The 26,726-nt window shown below is 34.3% G+C and overlaps 1 protein-coding gene and 1 long non-coding RNA gene across 10 annotated transcripts in view; one reads left to right on the top strand and one right to left on the bottom strand.

Moving 5' to 3' along the window:
- LOC114318584 (putative disease resistance protein At5g63020) overlaps nucleotides 1–21,534 on the top strand; it is a 46,337-nt gene extending 24,803 nt beyond the window's left edge. Inside the window, exon 6 of one of the 2 annotated variants that reach the window (XR_014339924.1) lies at nucleotides 21,234–21,534. Coding sequence is in view for 1 of the 2 variants with exons in the window: in XM_082887014.1 (XP_082743140.1) it covers nucleotides 12,009–13,907 (1,899 nt within the window). In the remaining variant the exon portion in view is untranslated. Of the gene's footprint in view, nucleotides 1–12,006; nucleotides 15,209–21,233 lie in introns of those variants that run through there. The other variant, XM_082887014.1, reaches the window with a different exon arrangement.
- A 2,025-nt stretch (nucleotides 21,535–23,559) lies between these two features.
- LOC114318587 (uncharacterized) overlaps nucleotides 23,560–26,726 on the bottom strand; it is a 49,156-nt gene continuing 45,989 nt past the window's right edge. For 4 of the 8 annotated variants that reach the window (XR_014339922.1, XR_014339919.1, XR_014339920.1 and 1 more), the window contains 3 exons: nucleotides 26,400–26,566; nucleotides 25,424–25,469; nucleotides 25,076–25,331 (listed from right to left, as the gene is read on the bottom strand). This is a non-coding gene — a long non-coding RNA (uncharacterized LOC114318587). Of the gene's footprint in view, nucleotides 23,832–25,075; nucleotides 25,332–25,423; nucleotides 25,470–26,399; nucleotides 26,567–26,726 lie in introns of those variants that run through there. The other 4 variants (XR_014339921.1, XR_014339916.1, XR_014339918.1 and 1 more) reach the window with 3 other exon arrangements.

The following is a 26,726-nucleotide window of genomic DNA, read 5'->3' as shown; positions in this document are numbered from 1 at the left end:
TCGGCAACGGGTACTTATTCTTGATGGTAACCTTATTCAGTTCCCAGTAATCAATACAAAGACGAAGTGTACCATCCTTCTTCTTAACAAACAAGACGGGTGCTCCCCAGGGTGAAGTGCTCGGCCTAATAAAACCCTTATCTAGCAACTCTTGCAGTTGAAGTTTCAATTCCTTAAGCTCGGCGGGGGCCATCCTATAGGGTGTTTTAGAGATGGGCTGGGTTCCCGATATGATGTCAACAGTAAACTCTACCTCTCTATCAACTAAGTGACCAGGCAGATCATTTGGAAAGACGTCGGGGAATTCATTGGCCACTGGGACGTCGGCTAACTCAACACTTCCATTCAAATTACTTAATATGCTACACAGATAACCGTGACACCCTTTTTGGATCAACCTATAGGCTTTCATGGACGAAATCAAGTAAGGTGGGGACACTACTCCCTTACCGTGAAACGTGACCTCGGCTAGATCTGGGGATCTTAATGTGACACTCTTAGAAACACAATTTATGGATGCGTGATTTGCCACTAACCAATCTATCCCCAATATGACATCAAAATGAGTTATGTCCAATGGCATTAAATCAGCAAACATTTCAACCTTCCCAATCACAACAACACATGCTCGATAGATGGATGCAACATTCATAGATCTCCTAGATGGAGTAGATACGGATAATACATAATCAAGAGGTTCTAGTTTCCTATTAATTTTCTCGGCAAACTTAGCAGAAATGAATGAATGCGTAGAACCCGAATCAATCAATACATATGCATTTTGAGAGCAAATCGAAAGTATACCTGACACCACTGTCTCTGCATTCTGAGTGTCTCCTGGTACCAGTGCAAAAACTCTGCCTTGCCTCATCTGTCCTTTCCCAACGTTACCCTTTTGTACGGAACCCGAGGTATTCTCATCTTTCTTACCTTCATCAGCCCTTGTCTTTGGACAGTCCCTCACAAAATGACCTATTTCACCACATTCGTAACAAGCCCCAGACGCCCGACGACAGGCCCCGAAATGTGGCTTCCCACAACTGGAACAGGTCGGCTTAGTTCCACTTTCCTGTCTTGGGTTGCTTGAACTGCCAACATTCGCTTTCTTCTTGGTATCAAACTGTGCTCGACGATTGTCATAACTCGGCCACTTCCTCTGGCTCTCTCCCGAACTCTAGTATCTGTTCAAGTTAGCTTTGGCCAGAATGGCTTTGTCCAGTACTCCGGCGTAAGTCGGCATGTTGAGCATGTTAACCCGGTCTTGTATCGGTCCACGGAGCCCACTTTTGAACTTTCTAGCCTTCATATATTCATCATTGACCATGTGGGGTGCGTACCTCGCCAACTCAGTAAAGGCACGGTCATATTCAGCTACTGTTCTACTGCCTTGCGTCAAAGTCTGAAACTTGGTAGCCTTGCAATTTCGAACACTTAAAGGGAAATGCTTGGTGTAAAACAATTCCAAAAATCGGGTCCAGGTCAAGTCTGGATTGCTTTCTCGAACCATCATCCACCATCGGCGGGCGTCGTCATCTAGTGTAAAAGCTGCTAATGTCACCTTCTGGGTGTCGGTGTTGGGAAAAATCTCGAACAGCTTCTCCATTTCCAAAACCCACGCTTCGGCTTTCATCGGCTCTATACCCCCTTGGAATCTTGGTGGCTTCATTTTCTTGAACTCCCTGATCAAAGCTATCGTGCCGTCCCCATATAAAGCTGGCTGTGGGGGCACTTGTGGTACTGGAGGAGGTGGAGGTGGAGGCGGAACTGTATTTCGGCTGTTTGTCTGCTCGGCCTGAGTCGAAGTAGCACTAGCGTACTGTTGTCTGGTCTGCCTTAACTCGTGGGCCAAACCTTCAACTAACCTCTCCAGTCTGTCTAATTTGTCCTCGGACTGATCTCGGCCAACTGGAGGTCTACCTCTCCTCATGATGCTATGAGTCTGCGAAGTGCGACTTTAAAACAAAATAAGCAAATAAACACGCAGGCAGTAACAATTAAGCATGCCAAGATGATACACACCTTGTCCACATAGCGAGCAATATGATGCAATCCTAACATCCTTCTAAGGGGAAATCCTATGCACTTTAGGACTCAAAGTGTGTGAATAACGTATACTAAGGAACTTGTGCTCTGATACCATTCTGTCACGACCCCAAACCGCCCCTAGTAGTTTGGTGCCGTGATGGCCAGTAATCCGGGATTACCGAAGGCGAACTTTCAAGATTCACACACAATCAGAGTAAAAATATATGGGGCTAACAAGTACGGAAGCGATTCATACAAAACAGGTTAGTCCATAAGAGATGTGCATAAGTCAAATGAAATAGCAACCATCTGCGTATCGCTTACAACTTAATTACAAATGAAGCAAAGTACAATTTACATCTTATATTTTAACAAAGGGCTTCACAAGCCGACACAAACAAAATACACGAATTACAGGTCAAGGAACATAGTCTGCCAGATTGCCGACATCCTCGTGCCGACATATCATACATACAAAACACACATCTTAATCAAAAGGCTTCTCAAGCCGACGTGTACGAAATACAAATATTACAAGTCGAGAAGCATAATTTTCAAGACTGCCGACGTAAATACAAGTCAAGCCGACATAATCAAAAATCCAAAATAAGCTCCAGAATCACATCTAGGTGTCACCGCCTTCTTGCTCATCACCTATATATATATATATATATATATAGAGAGAGAGAGAGGGTGAGCTTGGATACTCAGTGAATGATATAAGTAATAAAGGGTTTGCATGAATATTAGCCGAAGTCCTTTCAAAAACAATACAAGTCAAAACTTTATATAACAAGGGATGGACCTCGTCTATCTAACAAATTTTCAAAGCTTCAAGGGACGCTTACTAACATCAGCATATTACAAATGATAACATTCCGACAAGCATATCCACGTGGTAAACCGTCAGTGGCCAAAACAAGACAAAGCAAGGGAGATATCTCAAACAAGGGTGCTACAAAAGTTTAGAGTCCTCTAGCACAAGGGACTTTCAAGACAAGATGTGCTGCAAAAGTTTAGAATCCTCCAGCACAAGGGACTTTCGAAACGAGATGTGCTGCGAAAGTTTAGAGTCCTCCAGCACAAGGGACTTTCGAAACGAGATGTGCTGTGAAAGTTTAGAGTCCTCCAGCACAAGGGACTTTCAAAACGAGATGTGCTGCGAAAGTTTAGAGTCCTCCAGCACAAGGGACTTTCCGAGAAGGTCATCAAAACAAGATGATGCTTGATATACAAAATAGGGACAACTATTCATGCTTAACAAATACTTTCAAAAAAAAGCAAAGCAAAGTCTTTATCAAAACATATAACATAGCTTTATTAAAAATACCACTCACCTAGTTCGTCAAACGTCGGGGTCAAGGCAAGTCCCAGTCCTACAAACACATGGCAAAGTCTATTGAATGCATTACTCAAAGCAAGTCTAGCATGCATGCAAATGACCTCGACATTCTTCAAAAAAAAAAAAAAACAATTCAAATCAAATCAAAACACCATTCCTTATTTCTGGAAAACAGGCTGGGCAACTACCAGGTCTAGGCCAAGGTCCCACACCTCCTTGCTGAGGTGTGGCCCCGACGACCACATTCAAAAGCGAAGTCGGGAAAATCTGGGTTTCCCTCTTGATAAACATGAAGAACATAAGTATGAAGAACATGAAGGACATGAACATGAGGAAGATGAATGCAAAGATCAAAACTTGCTATTACGAAAGCTGAGATTTCATGCTATGAATTCAAAAACATGGACCTGGGCACCCATGCTCAAAGATCTTATCAAAACAAGCACAAAAACATGAGCTTTAATGTAAACTTTCGGATCAAACGAGGCTTTTCTTCAAGAACACATGAAAATCATTCTCTTTCTAAAACCAACTCTAACTCATTGTATGTCGTGCAGAACATGTTTGATCGTGCAATGCAGCTAGATAATCAATAAGAACAACAAGAGTAGGCTAGGATTCTAACCTCAAAACTCGAATCTAACGGTTCAAGCTCCAACGATCAAGCTCGGAAGCTCACTCTCATACTCAAACTTCTCCTCCTTCTTCCTAGAGTTTCTCCCACTCTCAAACACAAGATTTGATACAAAATGATATGTTTCTCTCGACAGTCACTGACTTAATCCCTCTGCTGGGACACGTGGCACCAGCTGGTTGGCTCTACTAAAAAAGGTGATTGACTGATTAGACAAGACCAAGACAAAGCGTATTCAACAAGCTAAACAGCAAGAGCACCCTGGTAAGTAACGACATCGGCAAATAACAAGGCTCCGGCAAGCAAGTGGCAAGGACATTGGCTTGGAAGGACAACACTTGACTAAGCTGTGCCATACCTTGGCCTAGATGTGCCACACCTCGGTCTAGGTCATACCATTCCAGGAACAAAATCGCTAGTGCAAGGATCAAGGACCTAGAACGCCTAGATATTAACATCTCGGCCTAGATGATGCATATCTCGGCCTAGGCAACGCGCACCTCGGCCTAGATAGTGACATCTCGGCCAATATGCCAGGGTAGAGATGAGGTCAACCGATGGGGTCCCAAGATAGTTCTAAGTGGAAATGGTTTCGAAAGTGCCTAGGCTCAAGATAACCTCGGTAACACACCTGGCAAGAACAAAGCATGCAAGCAACATTCGAGCAAAACAAGACAAAATTTGCAAATGCACATATCAAAACAAGATCATACATAAATGTATGCAAGTATGACTAGGTTGAAATGAGGGTTGTTACAAAGAGAGTACCACAGATAATTAATTACAAAATATTGGCTACCTTTTTCTTAATTACTTTAGTGGTGAGAATTATTATAAAATTACAAAATCATTGACAATTTTACACTTTTGACTTCGATTTATTTTTATTTTCTCTTCACTTGTTCCTCCATTCTTCCATTTTCTCTTCCTTCCTCTTCCCTATTGTCGATTACCTTTCCTCCTCTACCCTCCTCATTGTCTATCCCTCCCTCATTCTCCCATGTTACCCCCACGCCTCCTCCACTCTTAACTGCCCACCTCCAACCCCTTTCGCCAGTTCCTGCACTAACCCTAGCACCTTCATTGTCAGTACTGCCTCAACAAGCTCTCCCACACCCTTTCTAGTTATTGGCCATCCCTATATCACACCCTTCTAAGATACGACCTCCCTACATCTACCCTCCCCTAATCCCCTCTGCTACACTCAACCTTTTTTTCTCGTTACCACCACCAAATCCATCACTGCTACAACTCCATCGCACTTTCCCCATTGAGATCTCTTTCATCATTACTAGATTGACTTCTTCCAATTGAAAATCTAGATCTAGTCTCTCTCTCTCTCTCTTTCTCTCTCTCTCTCTCTCTTGTGGAAAATGGAAGGAGACTATGGTGGTATAACGCAATCAATTTCTCAAGAGCCGATTTATCAAATCAAAACTACATTCATTATTCATTCCCATTAATTAATACAATTATACATGCAAAAAATCAAAATCTCGACATGAGCCAGCATTCATAACATATATCAATCTCTTTCATTTCATTATATATATATATCCCATTTCAAATGTTTGAGATTCACAGGAGGTGGTTAGATGCACTAATATATTCATAGCCCAACAAGCATGAATCTGTAGCATGTAATAGGAGAAACATTTAACTAAACAATATCCAAAAATAAATGCTCTAAAGGCTTACATGTTTTCTAGGGACTTGACCTATTACAAATAAAATAAGGGTTTCAACCCAATACAAGTTAAGCCCTATGCTTCACAAAATACACAAAATATGAGCCTTAGCTCCCAAAAGCCTCCTTGGCCTTCATCTCGGCGGAGGCATATCGCAAACACCTAAATATGGTTTTCTACATAGGGATGAGCATATAGCCTAACAGAGATAATCTTAACAACGTACATGAGTTTTAACATTATCATGATCATGACATGCAATAATGTGTCATGCTCAAAATATATGTTTTGTTTGCAAGAGATCATGCCATGCACTTTCCAAAATCGTAAACGATTCAACAACTTTCGTTTAATCAAAACATTGGGCGATAAATATAACACTGGAAATCCCTAGGTACATGTCTGCTAGTAATCTCTTAAAGAACTACCCAATACCCCATTTTACTAGCTATTAATAGAAAGGAAATTGGAACCTACTCCGCGCGAGTTTTAGGACTTTCACCATAGACCTTAAGCCATATTAATTCTCAAAATACACACCCTAACTAGATTTACCATGGTATTTGCCCCATTTCTTAATATTTTTTCTAAAGTTCTCAACAACCAATCACAATGCATTTCTCAAATGCGATGAGAAGTAAAAACATGAAATCATTAGTATGTCAATGCTATGCATGCTTTTCCAAATGTTTCAATTTTCCTATTTTTCATGTCAATTCTACAATAAGTTAATGCAATCCTACATCGATTGCTAAAACAATTCTCTATCAAAATATTCCAAAAAGACAATATTTAGAGCATAATTCACAATTTTCAATACCTTCAAAATAAAACATGGTTTCCAATAATCTCATCATTTCTCAATACCTTCCAAACATTCATAATTTTTCAAGAATTTCATAAATTTCCCATATTTTCAAGATATATCAACATCTTGAAGAATTTTCATAATTTCTCAATTCACAATCCACAAATTTTCTAGGTTTTTGGAAAATTTGGGATTTTCTAAATTTAAGAACAAAATCTTTAAATTCATACACTATAAGTTATGTTTTGAAGAACAATTGGAGAAAATTTACAAAAATATCAAGTAAACCCCCAATTTGGGCAATAATAATAAGAACAAAACCCTAATTTCTCAAACAATCATAACCATCAAAATACCACATAATCTTGCTAAAATATTTACACAAAGTTAAGAAAATCCTTACCTCAAACATGGAGAGGGAGAAGTATGAATTTTGAAATTTCAAGGTTGTTCAATAAACTTTCACTCCAGTTCAAAACGACGCGCTCGACACTCTAAATTTTTGCCCAAAGAACCAAGATGAGAATTTGACTCTAAGTATGGTAGATCAAGAGTTTTGTATAGTTGGCGGTGGTTTGTACAGAGAGAGAAGATAAATGAGTTTTAGAGAGAGAGTTGAAAGAAATGAGGGAAAGAGAAAGAAAATATTAGGTTGTTTTTGGTTTGATTCCCAAACTATGATTCTACACTAATAATCAACTCTCTATTTGATTACAGTTTTCAAATTGAGATTTCAAATCAATTTCAAAATACATTTTGAAAACATGTTTGATAAACCAGAGAGTTTTTGAATTTTTGGTTTACCCGGTCGTCAACCCGGACATCCACCTAGACAGGTTTTGAATTTTTTGGACTACCCGGTCATCCCCTCAGACATCCTCCCGAATGTCCGGTCAGTTGACCGGAATACTGTTTTTTTTTTATTTAGCAATTGGCACCTATTATCTGAAAATATATATATATATATATATATATTTGTTTTTGATATTTTTTAAATATAAAAAATATTTTTTTGAGACCAAAATAACAAATTATTTGGACATTTATTTAAAATTAACAATAAAAATTAGTTTTTCACAGTAGTTTTTAAAATAAAAAAAAAAAACATTTTTAAACAAAACAATTAAAAAAAATTTCACCCGAATATGCAATCAAAAGTAATTTTAAAGCACTAGCTGAATATTTTTGTTAACAAATAATAATATATTTTTTAATATTTTAAATAAAAAATGTTTCAAAATTTTTAAAATTTTTTAAATAAAAAAATATTTTTTTCAATAATTTTTTTTGAATTAAATTTTAAAAAAAGTTTGGTTATGAGTTTTGAATAAAACTTTTAATAGAGTTTTGAGTTGTGTATTAGGTTATGAGTTATGAGTTATAAGTTTTTGAATTAAGTTTAAAAAACTCTTTTCAAAACTCATCATCAAATAACTTTTTAGAAACTCAACACTCATTTCAAAAATTCAACACTCAATTCAAAATTCAATTCTAAACTCTTTTCAAAACTCAAAACCAAACAAATTTTCTTTTTTCATATCATAATTCCAAAACTCACAAACTCAAGATACAACTCCATACTCAAATCATAATTCTAAACACAAACCAAATGCTACCTTAGATTTTGAGGAGAAAATGTTCAAAAATAGAGGTCTGTAGCCCATGTCCACTTGTACAGAGCTTCTGGCCGTAAATATGGATTTGTCCAACAAAAAATGCTCTCTTTCATAATTTGCTTGTGCGGAACATTTATTTCTCGCGTTTGGATTGACCTAAACAACTTTTACATAGTAAAATTCAAACAAGCGTAGCTTCCTCTTTTGGAGTTAGAATTTGGTCAATTTTGCTTTTAAGTTGAAGCCCTGAAAGTAAGCTTTCTAATGGTTCTAGACTCATATCAAGATTCAAAGTGTGGAGATAGAAAAGCGTAAAAGAGTGAAAACTACTAAAAAATAAATATTTGAATTTCGGGTTTTTGAACCAATCTTGTCCAACCATCATGTTAACTTATAAATCAAGACTCTAAACATCAAGAAAGAGGTCCCTATTATAATAACAAAAAGGTCAAATGCAAACCCATCAATTCTAAAAGTTCGAAAATAATACAAGTATAAGGTAACGGGTACAAATTAATATAAACAAGTCGGGTTTAAGATCCGAGGCACTATAGGTGGGCAAAGGAGTTGAGGGTAGAGAGGTGTGGAGGGTGGTGATAAAGGTGTTGGGGGTAGGTGGATGGGTGATTAACAACTAGAGAGGGGTAAGGAAGGGTTGGCCAATAGTTGCAAATAGTGGAAGAGAGAAGAAAAAGAGAAAAAAAAACATTCTAGTAATTACAACCACAAATTCCATGCTTTTGCAATTATGATTCTCTATTAATTTGTAAATAATTGACCAAAATCACTTTGGTTGCTTTGGAAAGTTAGCTAAAAATTGAATTTTTGATTTTTTAACTTTTTTTAAAAGAAACATGTTAAAAAGTAGAGAAGTGATGTGATCCAAAAAAGTCAAAAAATAAAAAAATTGACTTTGAACTAACTTGCCAAATAGACCGATTGTCCCTAAAATTTGATTGTCTTTACGAAGATTGAGTGACCATACCATCATAGAGTATACATATATATATATATATATCTCTATATAATATAACATAATGTTTTTTGAATTTATGTATATTTTTGTCCTACATACAAAGTTAATGGTCAAACTTTTTTGGCCCACAATATGTTTCCCGCCTATTTCTACTCTTTGTTCTCATCATTTATCATTCCACTACTCTCTCTCTCTCTCTCTCTCTCTCTCTCTCTCTCCTCTACCTCTCATCACTCTGTCCTCTACCTCTCCTCTCGGCACTATTGCTCTCAGCCAGGAGCACGCTATCGACAAAACCCTTTCTCCCTTTTTATGTCCTCTCCTTCTCCCTCTTCTGCCGCCGCCGGAAGCAACATCTCTACCACCTACATCAACTCTCCACTGCCACGCCGCTTTTACATTGCGATCTCCATCAATAGCAACTCCTTATCTCTTCTCTCTCTCAGTTCTCAAATCTTCGCTTCGATCTTAACCTGCAGCAGTGCCTCTGTCCTTCACCGTCGAGAGTTTGATGAGTTTCTGAAATGGTTTTATGGTTTTGAAATGGGTTTCCATTTTGGGTAAACTACCAATAGGTCCCAATAGTTGGATTTAATTCCCATCAAGTCCTATTGAAAATAAGTCTTGGTAAATTTGTTGCTAAAAATAATGTTTGTGACAATTTATTACATACGTCGTTAAAAATTGACAATTAATGACTTTTTTTGTCATGATTTTTATAAATTGTCGCTAAAACTTACAATTAGTGACTTTATTTATGACAAATTTTTCCCATAAGACCTATTAGATAATAATTCCACTTATTAGGACCTACATGTAAGGACCCCTTTCATTTTTAAATGTGTTTTGATTTGAGAAAGGTTCATTGTGTTGGGTTTGTGTGATTTTTTATTTCTGTTGATTAGGTATGTGTTTGGATTTGTGTTTCTAAGATTTGAGTTTGGGTTTGTGATTTTTAATATATTTTAATGAATGTTCTGGGTTAATGATCATTAATTAAGTTATAACTCCCATTCGAAGCTCAAACTTGAGCAACAATGGAGTTCAAAGAGGAAGAGAGAGATGTAGAGGAAAAAAAAGAGACAAAGCTCTCTACTCTAAAAAGAACAAAAGCCAAAAGACATAGAAGAAGAAGAAATGAAAAAGTAGGCAAAGGGAGTGGGGGGCAACCCACGTGGGTCTGCTTTCCTTTCCTAAGTATTCTCACTCAATCCCACCTCATAAATTAATATACAATATATTGTATATTATCTCAAAACTTTATAATATAAATTTATTCTCATATATTTTAATTGAAAAAAGGTGTTTCTTGTATATTAAATTGATAATTTATTTTTATATAAGATTGGATTGGGTACGAATTAATCTATTTAAATAATTGTTCATTGCATACCATTTGGAAATGTTTATTAAAAAAATATAAAAAATCAAGCAGTTTTGGTTATTCAGAGACCTAATATCATTAAAAATGTTTATATTTATTGAGAAACGTAACGTTATTCAAAAAAAAAAAAAAGGTTCTGTTAAAAAATAGTGGTTTGAAATTTTTTTTTTCTTTTGATAAATTTGAATTCAAAATTTAAATTAGGTTGTTTTAAAAAAAATAGTGATAAAAAAAGTGGTTTAAGTTTCACTATGGAATTTGAAATATTGGCAAGTGAGAATGAGAGAGAAGAGAGATAATGGGAGTGATGTAATAAGAGTTATTTTGGAAAGTTGGTTAAAAGTTAATTTTTTAATTTTTTGTAAAAACATATATAAAAAAATAAAAAAATAATATGATCTAAAATAGATTAAAAATTAGAAGACAACTTTTAATTATCTTTTCAAAATAGGCCCAAGTTGTTTGATATTTGATATTTGATTATGTTGTATAATTGGTGTATGCATCGGTCAATGAGAAAGAATATTAAATAATGATGTGATTAAGTCATCTCTCTCCTCTCCTCTCCTCTCCTCATCCTTGCTCTCTCTCTCTCTCCTTTGTCTTCTTCTCTCTCCTCAAGCCTGATCTCTTCTTTTCTTCCTTTTCAAATTTGAAAAGTGTTAGATTAGGAATCTCAAATAATTTATTAAATTTTTTATATAAGTGTGAAACCCATACATATGAATTTGTTTAAGTCTTACACTTATATAAAAAGTTTAATAAAAAATTTAATAAATTATTCGAAGTATATAATATTTTTCATTTCTAAATTCTCTTTTGCCTCCACTTTCTCTTTTAAAAAAAGAATAATGTGGTGAGAGTAAGTCTCGTTTGTCGAGATGGGTCAAAATTGTCTCACCCATAAAGTTTATGATATGTTAGTAGCAGTTAACCCATGCAATACACATTATAAAATATAAGTATATATTTTGAAAATCATACTTTATAAATTTCATTTGAATTATCTTTGCGTCTATCAATATGTATCTACTTATGAATTTATTATAAAAAGTAGGGTTATTCTACAATACACATTTTTCTTTGGTGTGTGACATATACAAGTTATGATATTTGTGTTAGTCATAACTAAAAAAAACTCAATAAGTTATAATCCAATACTACTTAAGGAATAACGAAAGACCTTTTTGGTCATAACCAAAACAACAATCACAACTAACATTACAATAAGTGATAACCAAGTCAACCAAAATTATTTGAGCTTTTATTTGTGAGTTTTGATTTAATTTTAATTTATTTGAGTTAGGTCGTATTGAAATATGATGTGCAAAGTATAAATAGTTAAATTATATATATATTTTTATAAATATTTTTATAGAGAAAATTAGAGTAAGACTTTTTTTTGATAAATAAAGGACTGGCTCACAACTTCCCATTTATTTATTTATTTTATCAGCAAGCATGTAGATAGTTATTGTCGCCAATAGTACAATATTATTTATTTATTTGAAGTATTGCTTGGTTTGTTATCAGACATGGCTATGGCTTTCTGTGATGCTCTGATTTCCATTGGAGGAAAAGTTGTTGAATTATTGGTGGAGCCAGTTGGGCGTCAATTCGATTATGTCTTCTATCGAGTGAAATACATTGAAGATTTGAGAGACCAAGTTAATAAGTTAGAGGCTCAGAGAAATGATGTGCTTGACTCCATCGACGCAGCAAAAAGGAACAGAGGAGAAATTCTAGAAATTGTCAAGAATTGGATTGACGAAGTTAATGGGTTCATTCTTGAGGCTAAAGAGTTTCTAGAAGGTGGGACCAATGTGAACCAGAAATGTTTCAATGGGTGGTTTGCTGATTTGGTCACACGACGCCGGCTAGGTAAGGCAGCAAAAAATAAAGCAGAGGAGGCTAAAAAGCTACAAAAAGATGGCAACTTCCCTAGCGTATCCAACCCTGCAGCTCCCTTGGGGATAGAGTCCAAACCCTCTGAACAGCTCGTGCCTTATGCTTCTAGAGTTTTGGCAATGACGAATGTAATGAAGGCACTAAGTGATGACAATATCAACTTCATTGGAATACATGGTATTGGGGGCGTTGGAAAGACAACTTTGGTAACAGAAATTGCTAAAAAAGCTAAATCTGATAAGCTTTTTGACGATGCTGTGATGGCTGTAGTGTCTCAGAACCCAGACATTAAAAAAATTCAAGGTCAAATAGCTAGCTGGTTGGGTTTCACCGAATTAAACAATAAAGAAAATGAAATTGAAAGAGCAACCATGTTGTGTGCAAAACTCAAGGATGTGAAGAAGATCCTTGTTATATTGGATGATGTTTGGGCCAAACTTAATTTGGCAGATGTGGGCATTCCATTTGGCAATGATCACCCGGGTTGCAAAATCGTAATCACAACACGGCGTGAGCAAGTATGCAGAACCATGGGAAATGAATGGGAGAAAACAAAGATTGTCTGGCTTGATGTTTTACCTGAACAAGATTCATGGGACTTATTCGGAAAGAACGTTGGCGACGTTGTTGCCTCTTCCCCGTTGAATGATGTGGCCAGAGAGGTTTGTAAAGAATGTGGAGGGCTTCCCATAGCAGTAGTTACGGTTGCAAAGGCAATGAAAGGTAAATCTAACCTTGAAGAATGGAAAAATGCAGCTCAAGAATTAAAAAAATCAGTGCCAACAAACATTGAAGGTGTTGATCAACTAGTGTACAAAAGTCTTAGGTTGAGCTATGATTACCTGCAAGATGAGGAAGCCAAGCATTGCTTCTTGCTTTGTTCTCTGTTTCCTGAGGATCATGACATCGTAGTAGAAGACTTGGTACGATATGGGATGGGGTTGAAATTATTCAAAAATGTTGATACAGTGCAAGAAGCCAGGAGCAGAGCAAAGTTAGTGATCAACAATCTCATAGCTTCCTGTTTATTATTAGCTGGTTATAAACAAGGTAGCATCAAAATGCATGATGTTGTACGTGATGTTGCCATATTTATTGGATCCAAAAAGTATTTTGTAAGAGCTGGTCGCAATTTGAAAGATTGGCCAAATATGGATAGTTTGGATCAATACATTGGCATATCGTTGATCAGAAATCAAATCAGCAACCTTCCTGAGGTCTTAGAATGTCCAAAGCTCCAAATATTACTATTACAAGACAATAAAACTGCATGGTCTTGTTCAAATGAATTCTTTTCAGGGATGAATGCACTTACTGTTTTAGATTTGAGCAAACAACCTTTCTACAATATTCGCAATCCAATTTGTAGTCCTGATGCTTTCAATAACCAAACGTGTCTTCGAACATTAGTTCTTGACGGAATTACGTTTGGGGACCCTAAATTTCTTGGACAGTTAAAGACGCTTGAAGTCCTTAGCCTCAGGCGTGTCGTCTTTTTTAAGGCACCAAATGCTATAAGGGAGTAAACTAATCTAAGGTTGCTGGACATGACTGAAAGCCGTCATGAATTTCCGATTCCAGCCACAATGGTATTGCCTTTATTCCATTTGGAGGAGTTGTACTTGTTTCACATCACATATTCGAGGAGTATCGGATACCCTGCAGTGGAAGTAGTTGCTGCACTAAGATCTTTGCCTCTCTTAAAAATGCTAACCATTTCCATACCTGACATTGCGTATATACCCAAGGACTTTGTTTTTCCTGAGCTGGAAAGTTTTATTATTGTTATTGGAAAATTGAGTTCTTGGGCTTTGCCTCCAAATTATTCCCCAAATTATTTGGGACTTGGAAATTTGGTTGGAACCATGGTTAATTGGAGTAAATGGCTAAAGATGGTGTTGAAAAGAGCTACACGTTTGAGGATTGACAATTGTTCTGAATTGGAATACTTGATCAACACAGAGGAATGGGGGATTTCATCACAGGCACAATCACGTGATCTGCAATTTCTCTTCAACCTGGAAGAATTGGAACTCTGGAGTTTGGGTAGTTTCAAAGGGATATGTGCAGCAAGTGCACTTACTACTTCCAGTTGGGTGTGCTTCCCAAAGCTCAGAAGTTTGACAGTTTTGATTTGTCCTTCACTATCAACTGTTCTTCTTCCATTCAATTTGCTTCAAAGGCTACAACATTTGGAGGAGCTTGGGGTAGGATTTTGCGAGAAATTGGAACAAGTATTTGATTTTGGTTCTGAAGGAGAAGGCATGAAGCTGCTTTCCAGTCGTCAACATGTGGAACTCAGCAACCTAAGAGATATGAAAGTCGTTGAATGTGGGAAACTGAAATATGTCTTCCAACCTTCCATAGCTCAAGCTCTTCATCAACTTGAAGAGCTTTCGGTAGTGGACTGTGAAGAAATGGAGGAAATTGTTGTTGCCAAGCAAAACGAAGGGCACGAAGAAGAAGAGAGAGTGAACTACAAGATGGAGTTCAAAAGTCTCAAAGCACTCTACCTTGCAGGTCTTCCAAACCTAAGTGGTTTCTGCACAGGAGGAGACGACTTTCCTTTTGAATGGCCATCCTTGGAACAACTTATGGTGAAAGAGTGCCCCAAAATGAAGACTTTCGCTGCCACTACTTCTGGCAGCACACCAAAACTGAAGGAAGTTGAATTGGATGGATCCGGGATACCGCTACAGGGGATGGACTTGAATCAGTTTGTGCAAACCCATATCATTTCAAACCCACCTAACTAAGGTACTTCTGTATTTTACCACATTTAACATATATATATATATATATATATATATAAGAAGCTCTTCTCTCCTATGGCTTGTCATTTATTTTCCTGTTTTGTTCTTAGTTGATTTTGAAATTGCTATTTTGTGGTTTAATTGGTTGGTGAAACAATTTAAGTGGTGGCATTTTGAAAATTATGTAAGACATTTTGGTTGTTTTTGTTGGGAAGGTTGGTTTTGGGTTGCCTATTTTGCCCTTAGCATGTTTGGGAATTTCCTTTTCTGCCATTTTATTTTATATAATTTACTAATGGTATAACAATTTGAATGAAAGTTTTCTCGTAAATATACAAACATTCTGCTCAATTGTAAAAACATAAATCTTTTATTTTTTAACAAATTACAAATACATCCATAATATTTGTTTAAAATATGAATTAGTCCTATAATAATACAAATTACAACAATCGTTTGTTATAAATTTTAATTTACCCAATAATCAAAAGAAAAAAATAAATAACTACTCTCCTATACAATAATAAATTATCAAAATTATTCATTGAAAAATATTTCTCATATCATTAAAAACTGTTAATTGACTTAATGCTTTATTTATTAACAAAATGGTTAACTAAGAAGTGGGTTGGCTTTTTGGCTTTTTGACTTTTTTGACTATTTTAGCCTGGGCTAAAAAGCTTGGTTTGGGAAGGGCTTTTTTGCTTTTTTGACTTTTTTTGTGAGAGAAAAGTGTAATGGTTATGGGTTGGATGTGATGTTTTGTTTGTTGTGGCTAAAATAGTCTATTTTGTCTTTTGTGGCTATTTTAGCCACAAATCTTCTTCCCAAACGGACCCTAAAAGATATTTTTCATATCATTAAAAATTATTAATTGACTTAAGGATTTATTTATTAATAAAATTGATCATTTGTTATGCGAGTATGATTTATTTATTAATAAAATGGGTCATTTGTATATATATATGTATTCTCTTCTACTTCTTTATTAGTTCAATTTTTTTTTTAGATGGGAAATTATCTTATCTCGTTTATACTAAAATGTATATTTTATTTTGTTTATCTTTATGTCTTCACACTTTGTATTACTGAAAAAGAAAATAATATAATTATGTTAAAACGATAGGGCTTATCATATTTTTTCTAATTGTTATTATTTATAATACAATTTATATAATTCTATCATATATATAATGATTTATTCTATTTAATTTTATTAAATAATATTCTTATTTTTAAAAATTATTAAAATACAAAACTCAAATAGATTGTAATAATAGCATGGGCCTTTGTAACTAGTATATATATATATATATATATATATATATATATCAGGTAATTAGTTACTTAAATTAGAGCAATATTACATACTCAAAATTTGTACACTTGAAAATGCTTAAAAATTTTAATATACGGTCGAGATTCATTCAAAATGCGGACTCCACTATTTTAGAGTTGAATCTTAAACACACATTATTTTTTTAGGTATATTTTTGTGTATGAATTTTGTGCATAGGGAGGCCCTTTATTACACTCAAATAACGTTTTTCATTTTTTTTTTTTTGGGTATAGATTACACTTTTTAATGTAAAATTTATTGTTTTCTTTTATTATTTAGTTAAAATTTAATATATTATCCTCTTTCGTGCATAGAGTTTTATTTTTATTTTTAAGTGTTAAGTTAAGTTGATGGATAAAGAAAATTTACTTTTTACAATGAATATTCATTTATGCTTTTATTATTGAAGGCCTTTGACTATCTAAAAAAAATCAAAGGCCTTTAAAAATGAGATACTCAATTATTTAATATTCTAGCAACCACTCATATGGTAGTACTCCCTATAATGTTTAGAATTTATTACCATTTGAATAGTTCTACTTTTATTTGGGAGATTTTTATCAAATTTTAGTATAAGAAACTGTAACGCCCTCAAAAAATACATAAAACCCAACACTTTAAACATGCAATAATATAAGAGAAATCAACACCTTTCTATTCATCAGAGTAGTTCTTACAACAGTATTACATGTTAACAACAAAAGCAAATGCCCTACGGGCTTACAGCTTTCCAAGTCAACATTTGGTTACAAAAAAAAAGAGTACTAACTCTATACAAATAAGCCCTTGGCTTGACATACATGTAATACAAACAAAAATAATCAAGAGTCTTCAACTCCCATAACCATCCAAGCTATGTCCTTGGAGGTAGTATGCTACCTGTACCTGAAAATAATGTCCCACATAGGGTAAGCCAACGCCCAGTAGAGATATGCTAAACACAATATGAGCAGTAACTAAGACATTAGCAATTGATAGATGTTTGATTCACATAAACCAATTCATATACCACTTTCATTACATGACCAGAATATCCATATTTCATTTCGTTTTCCATTTCTTCTCAAATTCACAATTCACAGCAACGGCTCAGAACCTGGCCAACAATTTACATGAGGTAGTGACTCATATTAAACATTTCCCATTTCACAATAGATAAGCATACTAGCTATATCAACACTTCGATAGATAAGCATATGAGCTATATCAATATCTCAACAGATAAGCATACAAGCTGTATCAACGCATTAACTGATAAGCATATGAGCTGTATCAACGGAGTCCATCTCCTATCTCCTCCCAAACAACATCCGGTTTAGAGGTCCATCCCCTATCTTCCCCTAAACCATAGAGTACATCCCCTATCTCCTCTCACACACACAACGCATATACACATAGGTCATATACATAATCAATCAATACATAAAGTTAATGTATTCTGTCAACCGTCATACTCAATGACACATCCAATTGATTAGTTTTAGTTTGCCTAATCATTATGCATTGTCTACAACAATCAAAACTACCCTCCACCGGTAGCCCAAAACAATTATTTCTAAACAGATAATAAAAGCACCAACAGATAAAATATCCGCATTTTCAAAAGTGAACGATTTATTAATCCGACTCCACTATTCCTTCTTATAATGAACCACTATCATTATATTCAACTCAATTTCACGAATCCATAACTTTCCCAAATTAATTATACCAATTAATTTATATACAAATTAGGGCTTTCCTCCCCGCCTCTCAATATTAACCCAATGGTTCGAATATCAACTATCAACAACAATAACATCATTTTGAAACCCAAAATACATATTTAAGAATCAAAATAACAAAACCCTCTTTTATATCTTTTGAAACCCTAAGTCCCAAAATCAACCATTTAAACAACAAGCTCAAAATCTAGGTCAAAACCCATAAGAGTAAATATGAATCCCTACCTCAAATTAGGAGCCCAAGGGAAGAAGATGAAGAAATTGAAGATGCTCCAAATCCCAAAATTTTCGGATCAAAAGATAGCCCTCGATGATCAACACAACTTTTACAAAGGCCCAAGGTGAGGAAATCACTCCTACTAGATCAATACCTAGAGAGAAGTTGAGGTTCTAGTGAGAGAAGGTCTCCAATGGTGTTTTTGAAAAGTAAGAGAGAGAAATGGAGTTGAAAAAGTGATCCAAAAAGTCGAATCTTGGAATGATATACTCGTCGCCCCGCTCGAGCGTGGAAACCCCCGCTCGAGCGTCACTCATAGACTCCCGCTCGAGCGTCCAAACCGCCGCTCGAGTGCCGGATACACGCTCCCAGAACTTTTGCAGAACTAGGTCCCCGCTCGAGCGTCAAACTCCCCGCTCGAGCGTCACACACAAATTTCCGCTCGAGTGTCAAAACGCCCGCTCGAGCGTCCAACATTGCAGAGGAAAATACTGGGAGATGGATTTTCCCGCTCGAGCGCAAAAACCCCCGCTCGAGCAGAGAAGCACAACAAAGGCCCGCTCGAGCATCAAAAGCTTCGCTCGAGCTTGAAGGCTAATTTCTGGGCAACTACTATTGGTTTCTAAGCTCAACCAACCTGTTTCAAACCTGCCCAACACAACCCAAGACTCAAATACAAAGAGTAAAGGATGTAAACAAGATATACGCAACAACCAACTCCACGGAACCTAAGTTCAAATACAACAATTAAAGAAGTGAAACCGAGATCGTTATAGAAACTTTGGACAATGAATGTTTTTTAGGCCTTTGGATAAATATGGGAGAGACCTAGTGGATTGAGATAATGCCTTCCTTAAATAAAAAAAGAAAAAAGAAAATGGTAACACTCAATTTCTTTTTTTCGTTTGTTTTTATGCATTTTAATAAATTTTATATTAAGTTTTGATTAGGAATTTTTTTTTTTTTTTTTTTATTGGTTTCAAGTTGCCGAATTCCAATATTGAAACCTTAGGCCATTAAGTCAAATGTGTGTAGTGTATTTGATAAAGTTAAAAACTGAAAATTGAAAATTAAATATTGAAAACTGAATATTGAATTTTTTAAGCTGAAAATTTGTTTGATAAAAATTTAAGTACTGACTAAATATAAGTTGTTTGATATGTATAAATTCAAATTTAAAATCTATTATTTTCAAATTGTATATTTTAATTTTTATATTATGATGGTGGCAGGGGTAGTGGCGGCGGTGGTGGTAGTAGTAGTGGTAGTGATTGTAGTGGTAATAAAATGATGATAATACTTATGGCAACAATAACAATAGTAATAAAAGTGGTGGTAGTGATGGTGGTGTAGTGGTGGTGATGGTTGTGGTAGTAATGATAGTAGTAGTAATAGCTGTAGTTGTGATTACAGTGGTGGTGGTGGTAGCGATAACGATGGTGATGGCGGTGAGTTCATAACACTGTATATTGATATTTATATTTAGTTTTATAAATTCGGTCAGAATTAAATAAATATGACTTAAAATTTTCTTTAAGTTTCAGCTTACATTTTAATTAACGCTTAAATTTTTAAGTGATATCAATTGTAGTTATCAAACTGGCTTAATTGATTATCACTTAATAAATTCAGTTTTAAGTGCTAAATTTGGTTATCAAACACCTCCTACATATTTATTTTTCCTAAGACCAAAAAAAAAAAATGTATATACAATCAATCAAAAAGTGATAGAGGCCATGACTTGGAGTGATGATAAAAAGTGTTATTCGCCATAAAGTGAAAGTGGAGAAGAATGCCTACTTGCTATTTCTCTCAGAAAAATCTACGATCCTTGTGCATTGTGTAAGATCTTTATTCAATCGATAAATAATTTAAAAATGTTGTTTGTTTTCACTATAAATTTTACTACATTAGGAATAAATAAAATTAATTGGCCTTTCAATCTACATATTTTCTTTGAGGGCCATTCAACATGCACTTGATAGATATGCCAGCCTATGAAATCATGCATAGGTTGTTTAAATATTTTATTTTCCATCTCACATTTTTTTTTTTTTTTTGGTTGTCATTATGAATGTTTCCTATTATAATCTTTCCTAATTTTTTGTTTCAGGAAAGACATAGGCCCTGTTTGGTAGGGCTTATTTCCAGCTTATTTCAGCTTTTAGCTTAATTTAAGTTATTTTGATGTGTTTGGTTCAGCTTAATAATATAGCTTATAGCTTTTTGTAAGTCAAAAATCAACTTATTCTTAGAGTGGGGAGAAGAAGCTTAATTTATAAGTCAAAAATTAACTTATGTTCACAGTTATAAGCTATAAACTGTTACGCTATAAGTTATAATCATTTTCCCACAGCTCTACCAAACGGGGCCATACTGATGCTCTTGAATGAAATCCATGGTGAGTATCTTAATTAGATTGTGAACCAGATTATGAATTTAGGAGGAATAACTCTCGTGAGTACGTGGACAATTCATGATTTACATCAAGCTAACCATACAATTCTTATCTAAAAGGATTTTTCTATTACAAAAAAATAGACATGTTTTGTGAATTATTTTTTGAATACTTTTTTTAGAAATTTTTTCTAAAACCTATCTCATTTTTTAGGAAACAACAAAAAAATATTTCCAAAATTCTAAAAGTTGTTTTTTGTGCAAAAATGAAAACAATATGAAGACAATGGTGGTTTTGAAATTTTCATTTTTTTTTGGTTTCCGAAAATAAAAAACCATAAAGAAAAAAAGCAAACATTATATGTAGCAAAATATTGATATTACTGCTAAATTATTATTGAAATTTCTTTTTCTTTTTGCAGTTATCAACCATAAAGAATGTTGAGCTACTCCCTATGGTTATATGATGCCTACCTTAGGATTTTATTGTGTAAGGGCATACGCTTCCTATGATTTGTGTTTCTAAATAATTGTCTTGCTTTGCAACATCAAAACTACTACTCTAAATAAAGGTATATTTGCCTAATGTGTGCTGAAGATTTGAAGAGTGAATAAAGGGAAAAAAGAGTACCCAACGTGTGCAATTTTACTTTCTCTGCATTGTAATGGAGCTTGTATCCAAAATTATTTATCTGAATTAACAATATTATATGTTTGTTTTCATACTTGTTTGTGTCTATGATAAAAAAATATATTGCAATTTGTTCTTTCCTGAAATATGATTGACTAGTAATAATTTAGAGTACAAAAATGAAATTGTTGCTTGAATTTGTTAAGATGGGCTTGTAATTCATTCGAAGGGAGTTTATGTTATGGAATCCAAAGAGTCCATACTTAGATTTATGTTAGGGAATCCAAAGTGTCCATACTTAGAATCAATGCATGTTGATTCGAACATGCATCCACTCAAAGGCTTAAATGTATATGGGGTGAATCCATCAACATATATTAAAGACTTTTTTTTTGCTTTTTTTCCGATATGGGACCATTTTATTTCAAAAAGTTCCAACAATCTCTCCTTCAAATGTAAACTTATACAACGGGCAAAGTTTTCACTTGAGTCTAATTTACTACACTAACGTTGTGTCTTATGCCTTGTAATGAGGTTTGTAAGAAGTTACTCCTTCAGAAATATAGTTGAACTATCTTATACAACATTTCAAAAACATAAGATGATTATAAAAACATGTGGGAAAAAATGTTTCTTTAGCAATGAATCCTTAGCAATTGATTCTTATATTTATCTCAAGTGAACATGAGGACCAATGATATTGAGGAAATAGAAAATGACACACATTAAGAAGACATAGGATCTCTATTTAGAAATAGAAATCTATTGCATGCCCCTTTTGGAAAAAAAGTGCTTTAGTCACTAGGGTAATGTCCAAGCAACTCCTATATAGTTTATGGTTTATATGTCCAAGTCCACAAATATTGACAAACAACATTTATTCATACATATCAACATCATCAATTAAGGAAAATATTGCAAGCCTTATTTTGAAGGAAGTTCTTAGTTACTATAGAAATATCCAAGCAAATTGAATCGTAATATGTGGTCAATTTTAGTTCTCAATCAATAAAAGTCAAAAGATTAGTTCCAAAACCAAACCATTAAACTCTAGTGAGCATGCTTGTAACTACAAAGGCAACAACTAAGTCTACCTACCATGGAATTTGTAAGCCATCTGAGCTTACTAATTTTATTACTTCTCTTCCTTCTCCTAACCAAGAAACCTTCCAAAAGGCTCCCACAAACAAGATATATGTGGAACACAAAAAATTGAGAATTTGTTTTTTAAAAAAAGACATGTACTAAATCCATAAACAAGCTAGACGTGAAACACATCAAATTTTGATAGCATGAAAAATGACAATTATTGTCCATCTTCAAATTCCTAGCTCCAACATTGAGTACAACCTAGCATGTCTTGCCTTGCCACCCACCAAAATATATATGGTTTTTGTAACAAGCAACTAACATTAAGGATTAGCCCTATAGGTGGGTTACCAAATGTAATGTCTATCACCAACCAATTTATATATATGTATATATATAGTAGTAAGCATCCACCTTACTCCATGTTTTGTTCACCAAGGACCATCCAAAAGCACATGATAATTGCCTTTCACTTTCTTTCATTTTTCTTTTTCTTTCTTTTTTTTATGAGCAAAAAAATTACTCTAATGATATAAATCAAGAAATGAAATACATCAATAAAGCTGACGGAAGTGCAGAAAGAATCAAAGCTAAACCAAAACGAGAGAGAGAGAGAGAGAGAGAGAGAGAGAACAAAAGCAAAACTTATTATTTCTGCACAACTCAAAAGAGCAACAAAAAAACTCTCAAAACTCCCAAATCACATTGAAAGAAAATTGACTTTTACCGGCATTTCAAAAATGCTGCCAGGCTTGAAAAACACCGCAATAGGTTTTTACAACGTTTAATATTTTCGTCGTAGATACGATTGCCACAATAGCTTTATAGCATTTCAAAAACGTCGCAGTCTTTGACACCTACTTACTTTTCCGTCACAATTAACGTATGATGTATTGATAACATCAGTTTGCCAAAAAACACTACCTTTCTTGATGACATTTAGTGGTGTTTTTTTAAAAAAATGCCCCCCCCCCTTTATTTTTAAGAACACATGGCCTAATTAATTGAGAATTAAGTAAGAACAGAGATTGAGAATTAATTGAGAATTTATATAAAAGAACACAGATTGGCTCAAATTTGAATTATAATGCCAAACTGAAGACCATAAAATTCCGCTATCTCCTTGGAGATTTAACCCTACAACTTTACAAATCTCAATCGTGTATTGTCCAACAGTTTGAATTTTCTTCAAATCACCCCCCATTTTGTTGTTCAACTGTGCAAACCAATCTACAATCCAAATCTTTACTTTGCAACCAACAGAAGTCAGTTTGTTGATACTAATTATCTTCATAACACCCTGTTCCAAAATAAAATGAAAATGAGCACACCCGCTCAACAAAACTTGTTACCATAGTTTGGAAAAACAATAATTGAGGGAAAATTTTCAACTTCCACAACAATAAACGAGCACACCCGATCAACAAAACCTGTTATCAGTCACTAATATCTAATTATCCCAATTGCTTTATACCGAGATGAAATTATATACTTGTTAGCAATTTCTATATATCACTCTATTAAAACCAGCACAATTAACTACACACAAAAAAACACTCGCACAGACTAAACTACTAATAAATCTGCAATGACTACCCTTGTGTTGCTAACAACTTTCCCCATCAATAATAATAATTAAATGCTGGCACAATTTAGAAGCAGTAAAGAAATTGATAAATTGTGATGCTGATTCCTTGTCCCCCATTGTCTATATGTGTAAAGTTTCCATAAACAAAAATAATCCCACACAAAGAAAGTAAAAAAGAAAAAGTCTTCTCACTCACAAGACTATCACTTCTCTGTTAATGGTAAATAACCATCTGAACAATTCAACTTGCTACAACTTTTGATTGAATTCAATGAAAAAGTAACTACTTGACAGCAATTAGGTTTTAACAAGAAAACATTCACGTCCCATGATATTTAAATTGGAATTCAAGACCCATAAAATGCCCAAAACCAACCATTACACTTAAACCCTCTTGAGGGTTTACAGTTAAAGCCCTTATAATCATAAAGATCAAAAAACTTTCAAAATCAAAGCCAAATCCATAGCAGAATCCCAACCCAATTTGCAGAATTTAATCATTAGAACAATAATTAACCCCCCCCCCCCCCCCCCCAAAAAAAAAAAATAAAAAAAAATAAATAAATAAAATAAACCATCACAAATTGAAGCAAGCAGTCTAACAAAAATTAAATATTAGCAGATGTATATGACTAATGTTATTAATGCTAAAAAGGGATTCATTTGAGGTTTACCCAGAATTAGAAAACTTGTTGAGAAGTTGAACCTGGGCGTCTCAGGGATTTGTGGGTTTTTTTGGAGATTTGGGAGACACATGAAAGAAAAAGAAAGCAACCCTTTTTTGTGGTGGACAATGAAAAAAAAACTTTTAGAAAGAGAATTTAGAGAAAGATCGAGAAAGAGGAGATCGACAACTGTTATGACATTTTGTTGTTCTTCCCAATAGGAAATGGACAACCCTTTTTTGGTTGACAATGACAAATCTTTCATATGCAATAAGAAATCCCAAACATCAGTTAATCAAACATTCACATTTATTAGTCCTTTTAACCTATAAGGCTTTGTCTCAACAAGCAATAATCTCTCTACTTATAAAATAAGAAATCCCAAACATTAAAGGTATCCCTTAAACAAAGATTAATGCCCAAGCAACTTGAGGCCACTATAGATGAATTTAAAAAAGAAAAAGAAATCAGTCACACTGCAGTCACTATTACCTCCCCAAGGCCAAGTCCAACCACATGTTTGGTTATTTACCTAACAGTCACACTGCTGCAGAGAGAATAAACAGCAAAGAAATCAGCCTCTTGTTCTTTTTTTCTATGATATTAATAACCAAGAGAGTAACTTGATAAGATTCTTACAACATTTTTTTCTTCTCCAAATCGCCAAATTACAGAGGATCTCAAGCTGAAAGAAAAATAGACATTGGAACAAAGTATGAGTGAGTATGCAATACAATAAAAACCAACCATGTTCATCCTGTTCAGTAAAGCATTAATAGAAATGATATTCCCATTCTCTTTTAAACTTTTCACTCTATTTTTTGTCTTTTGGCCTCTCACAAGTGGAGTGTGAATATCATTGCTCTACCTTATATCCAATAAAAAAAATCAAATATTGTATATCTAACAACCATGAATACTGTCAAGAATATAGCTGTCCAGAATAAATACACCTCAAACATATGACCCTTTTTTTATTTGATTGGCAATCTTCATACTTCCCATTTTCAAAAATTTCAACGATTATACTTTCTGAAATTTGATATTTTGTTAACCATCTCATCAAAATCAAATTTTGATATGAACCACAAATCCAAAATAACATTTGAATTCTGAACTGAAACACGATATAAACTCCCAAGCATGAATTGTATCAAAATATACTAGTGACAAGCATAAAGCATATTATATGGACTGCAGAAATAACAAGATTAAATAGAATAAATTTTAGGCCACCAAAGGGTGTCCTTTCCCTTTTTTTGATGGACCATGATCTAGGTAACTCAACAAAAAATAAAAAATAAACCAAGAGTTGAATGACCAATGTTAGAAACCACTAACACTTTAAGATGCAGAATGAACTTTATAAGATAATCTCTTGTAGCTTCAGAAAATAAAAAGCCAGATCATCTACATATAGTTGGTTGCTATTGTATAAATCACATTTTTTCTTTCCAAGCAATTGCAAGCAATGAAAAATAGTAGTTTATCAATTTAAATGGGACTACACTGAAACGATTATTAGCAGAGTCAGAAAGCAAGCAAATGCCAGAATGAGATTCCTAAAAATGGCAAAATAATAGACTAGAGAGAGACAGAGCAGATCTGATATTACCATATTAGCAAATCAGAGAGAGAGAGAAAGCAGATCTGATCGAACAGAGGGCAGATCTACATCTCTTCATCGTTGAGCTTCTATTCACTGTTTCCAACGATCCACATAAAAAAAATCAAACAAATATCTTCAATGAATTTACTTCATAAAAATTGCAGCAACATTTACTGCATAAAGAAACATGGAATCAATATAACAATTAGTGACAAATTCACAACCAAATCAAAAATTTGAAAAACAAAATCAAAAACATTTTACATACACTATCAAAAACACCAATACTAAAAAAAGCCTTAGTCTGGATATGCCTTGAACATAGAGAGCAAG

Source organism: Camellia sinensis, chromosome 9 (genome assembly GCF_055761805.1).
Source record: "Camellia sinensis isolate YWXY chromosome 9, ASM5576180v1, whole genome shotgun sequence".
NCBI classification, from domain to species: domain Eukaryota; kingdom Viridiplantae; phylum Streptophyta; class Magnoliopsida; order Ericales; family Theaceae; genus Camellia; species Camellia sinensis.
Note: the sequence above shows the minus strand (reverse complement) of the source record. Positions and strands in the feature narration are given on the sequence as shown.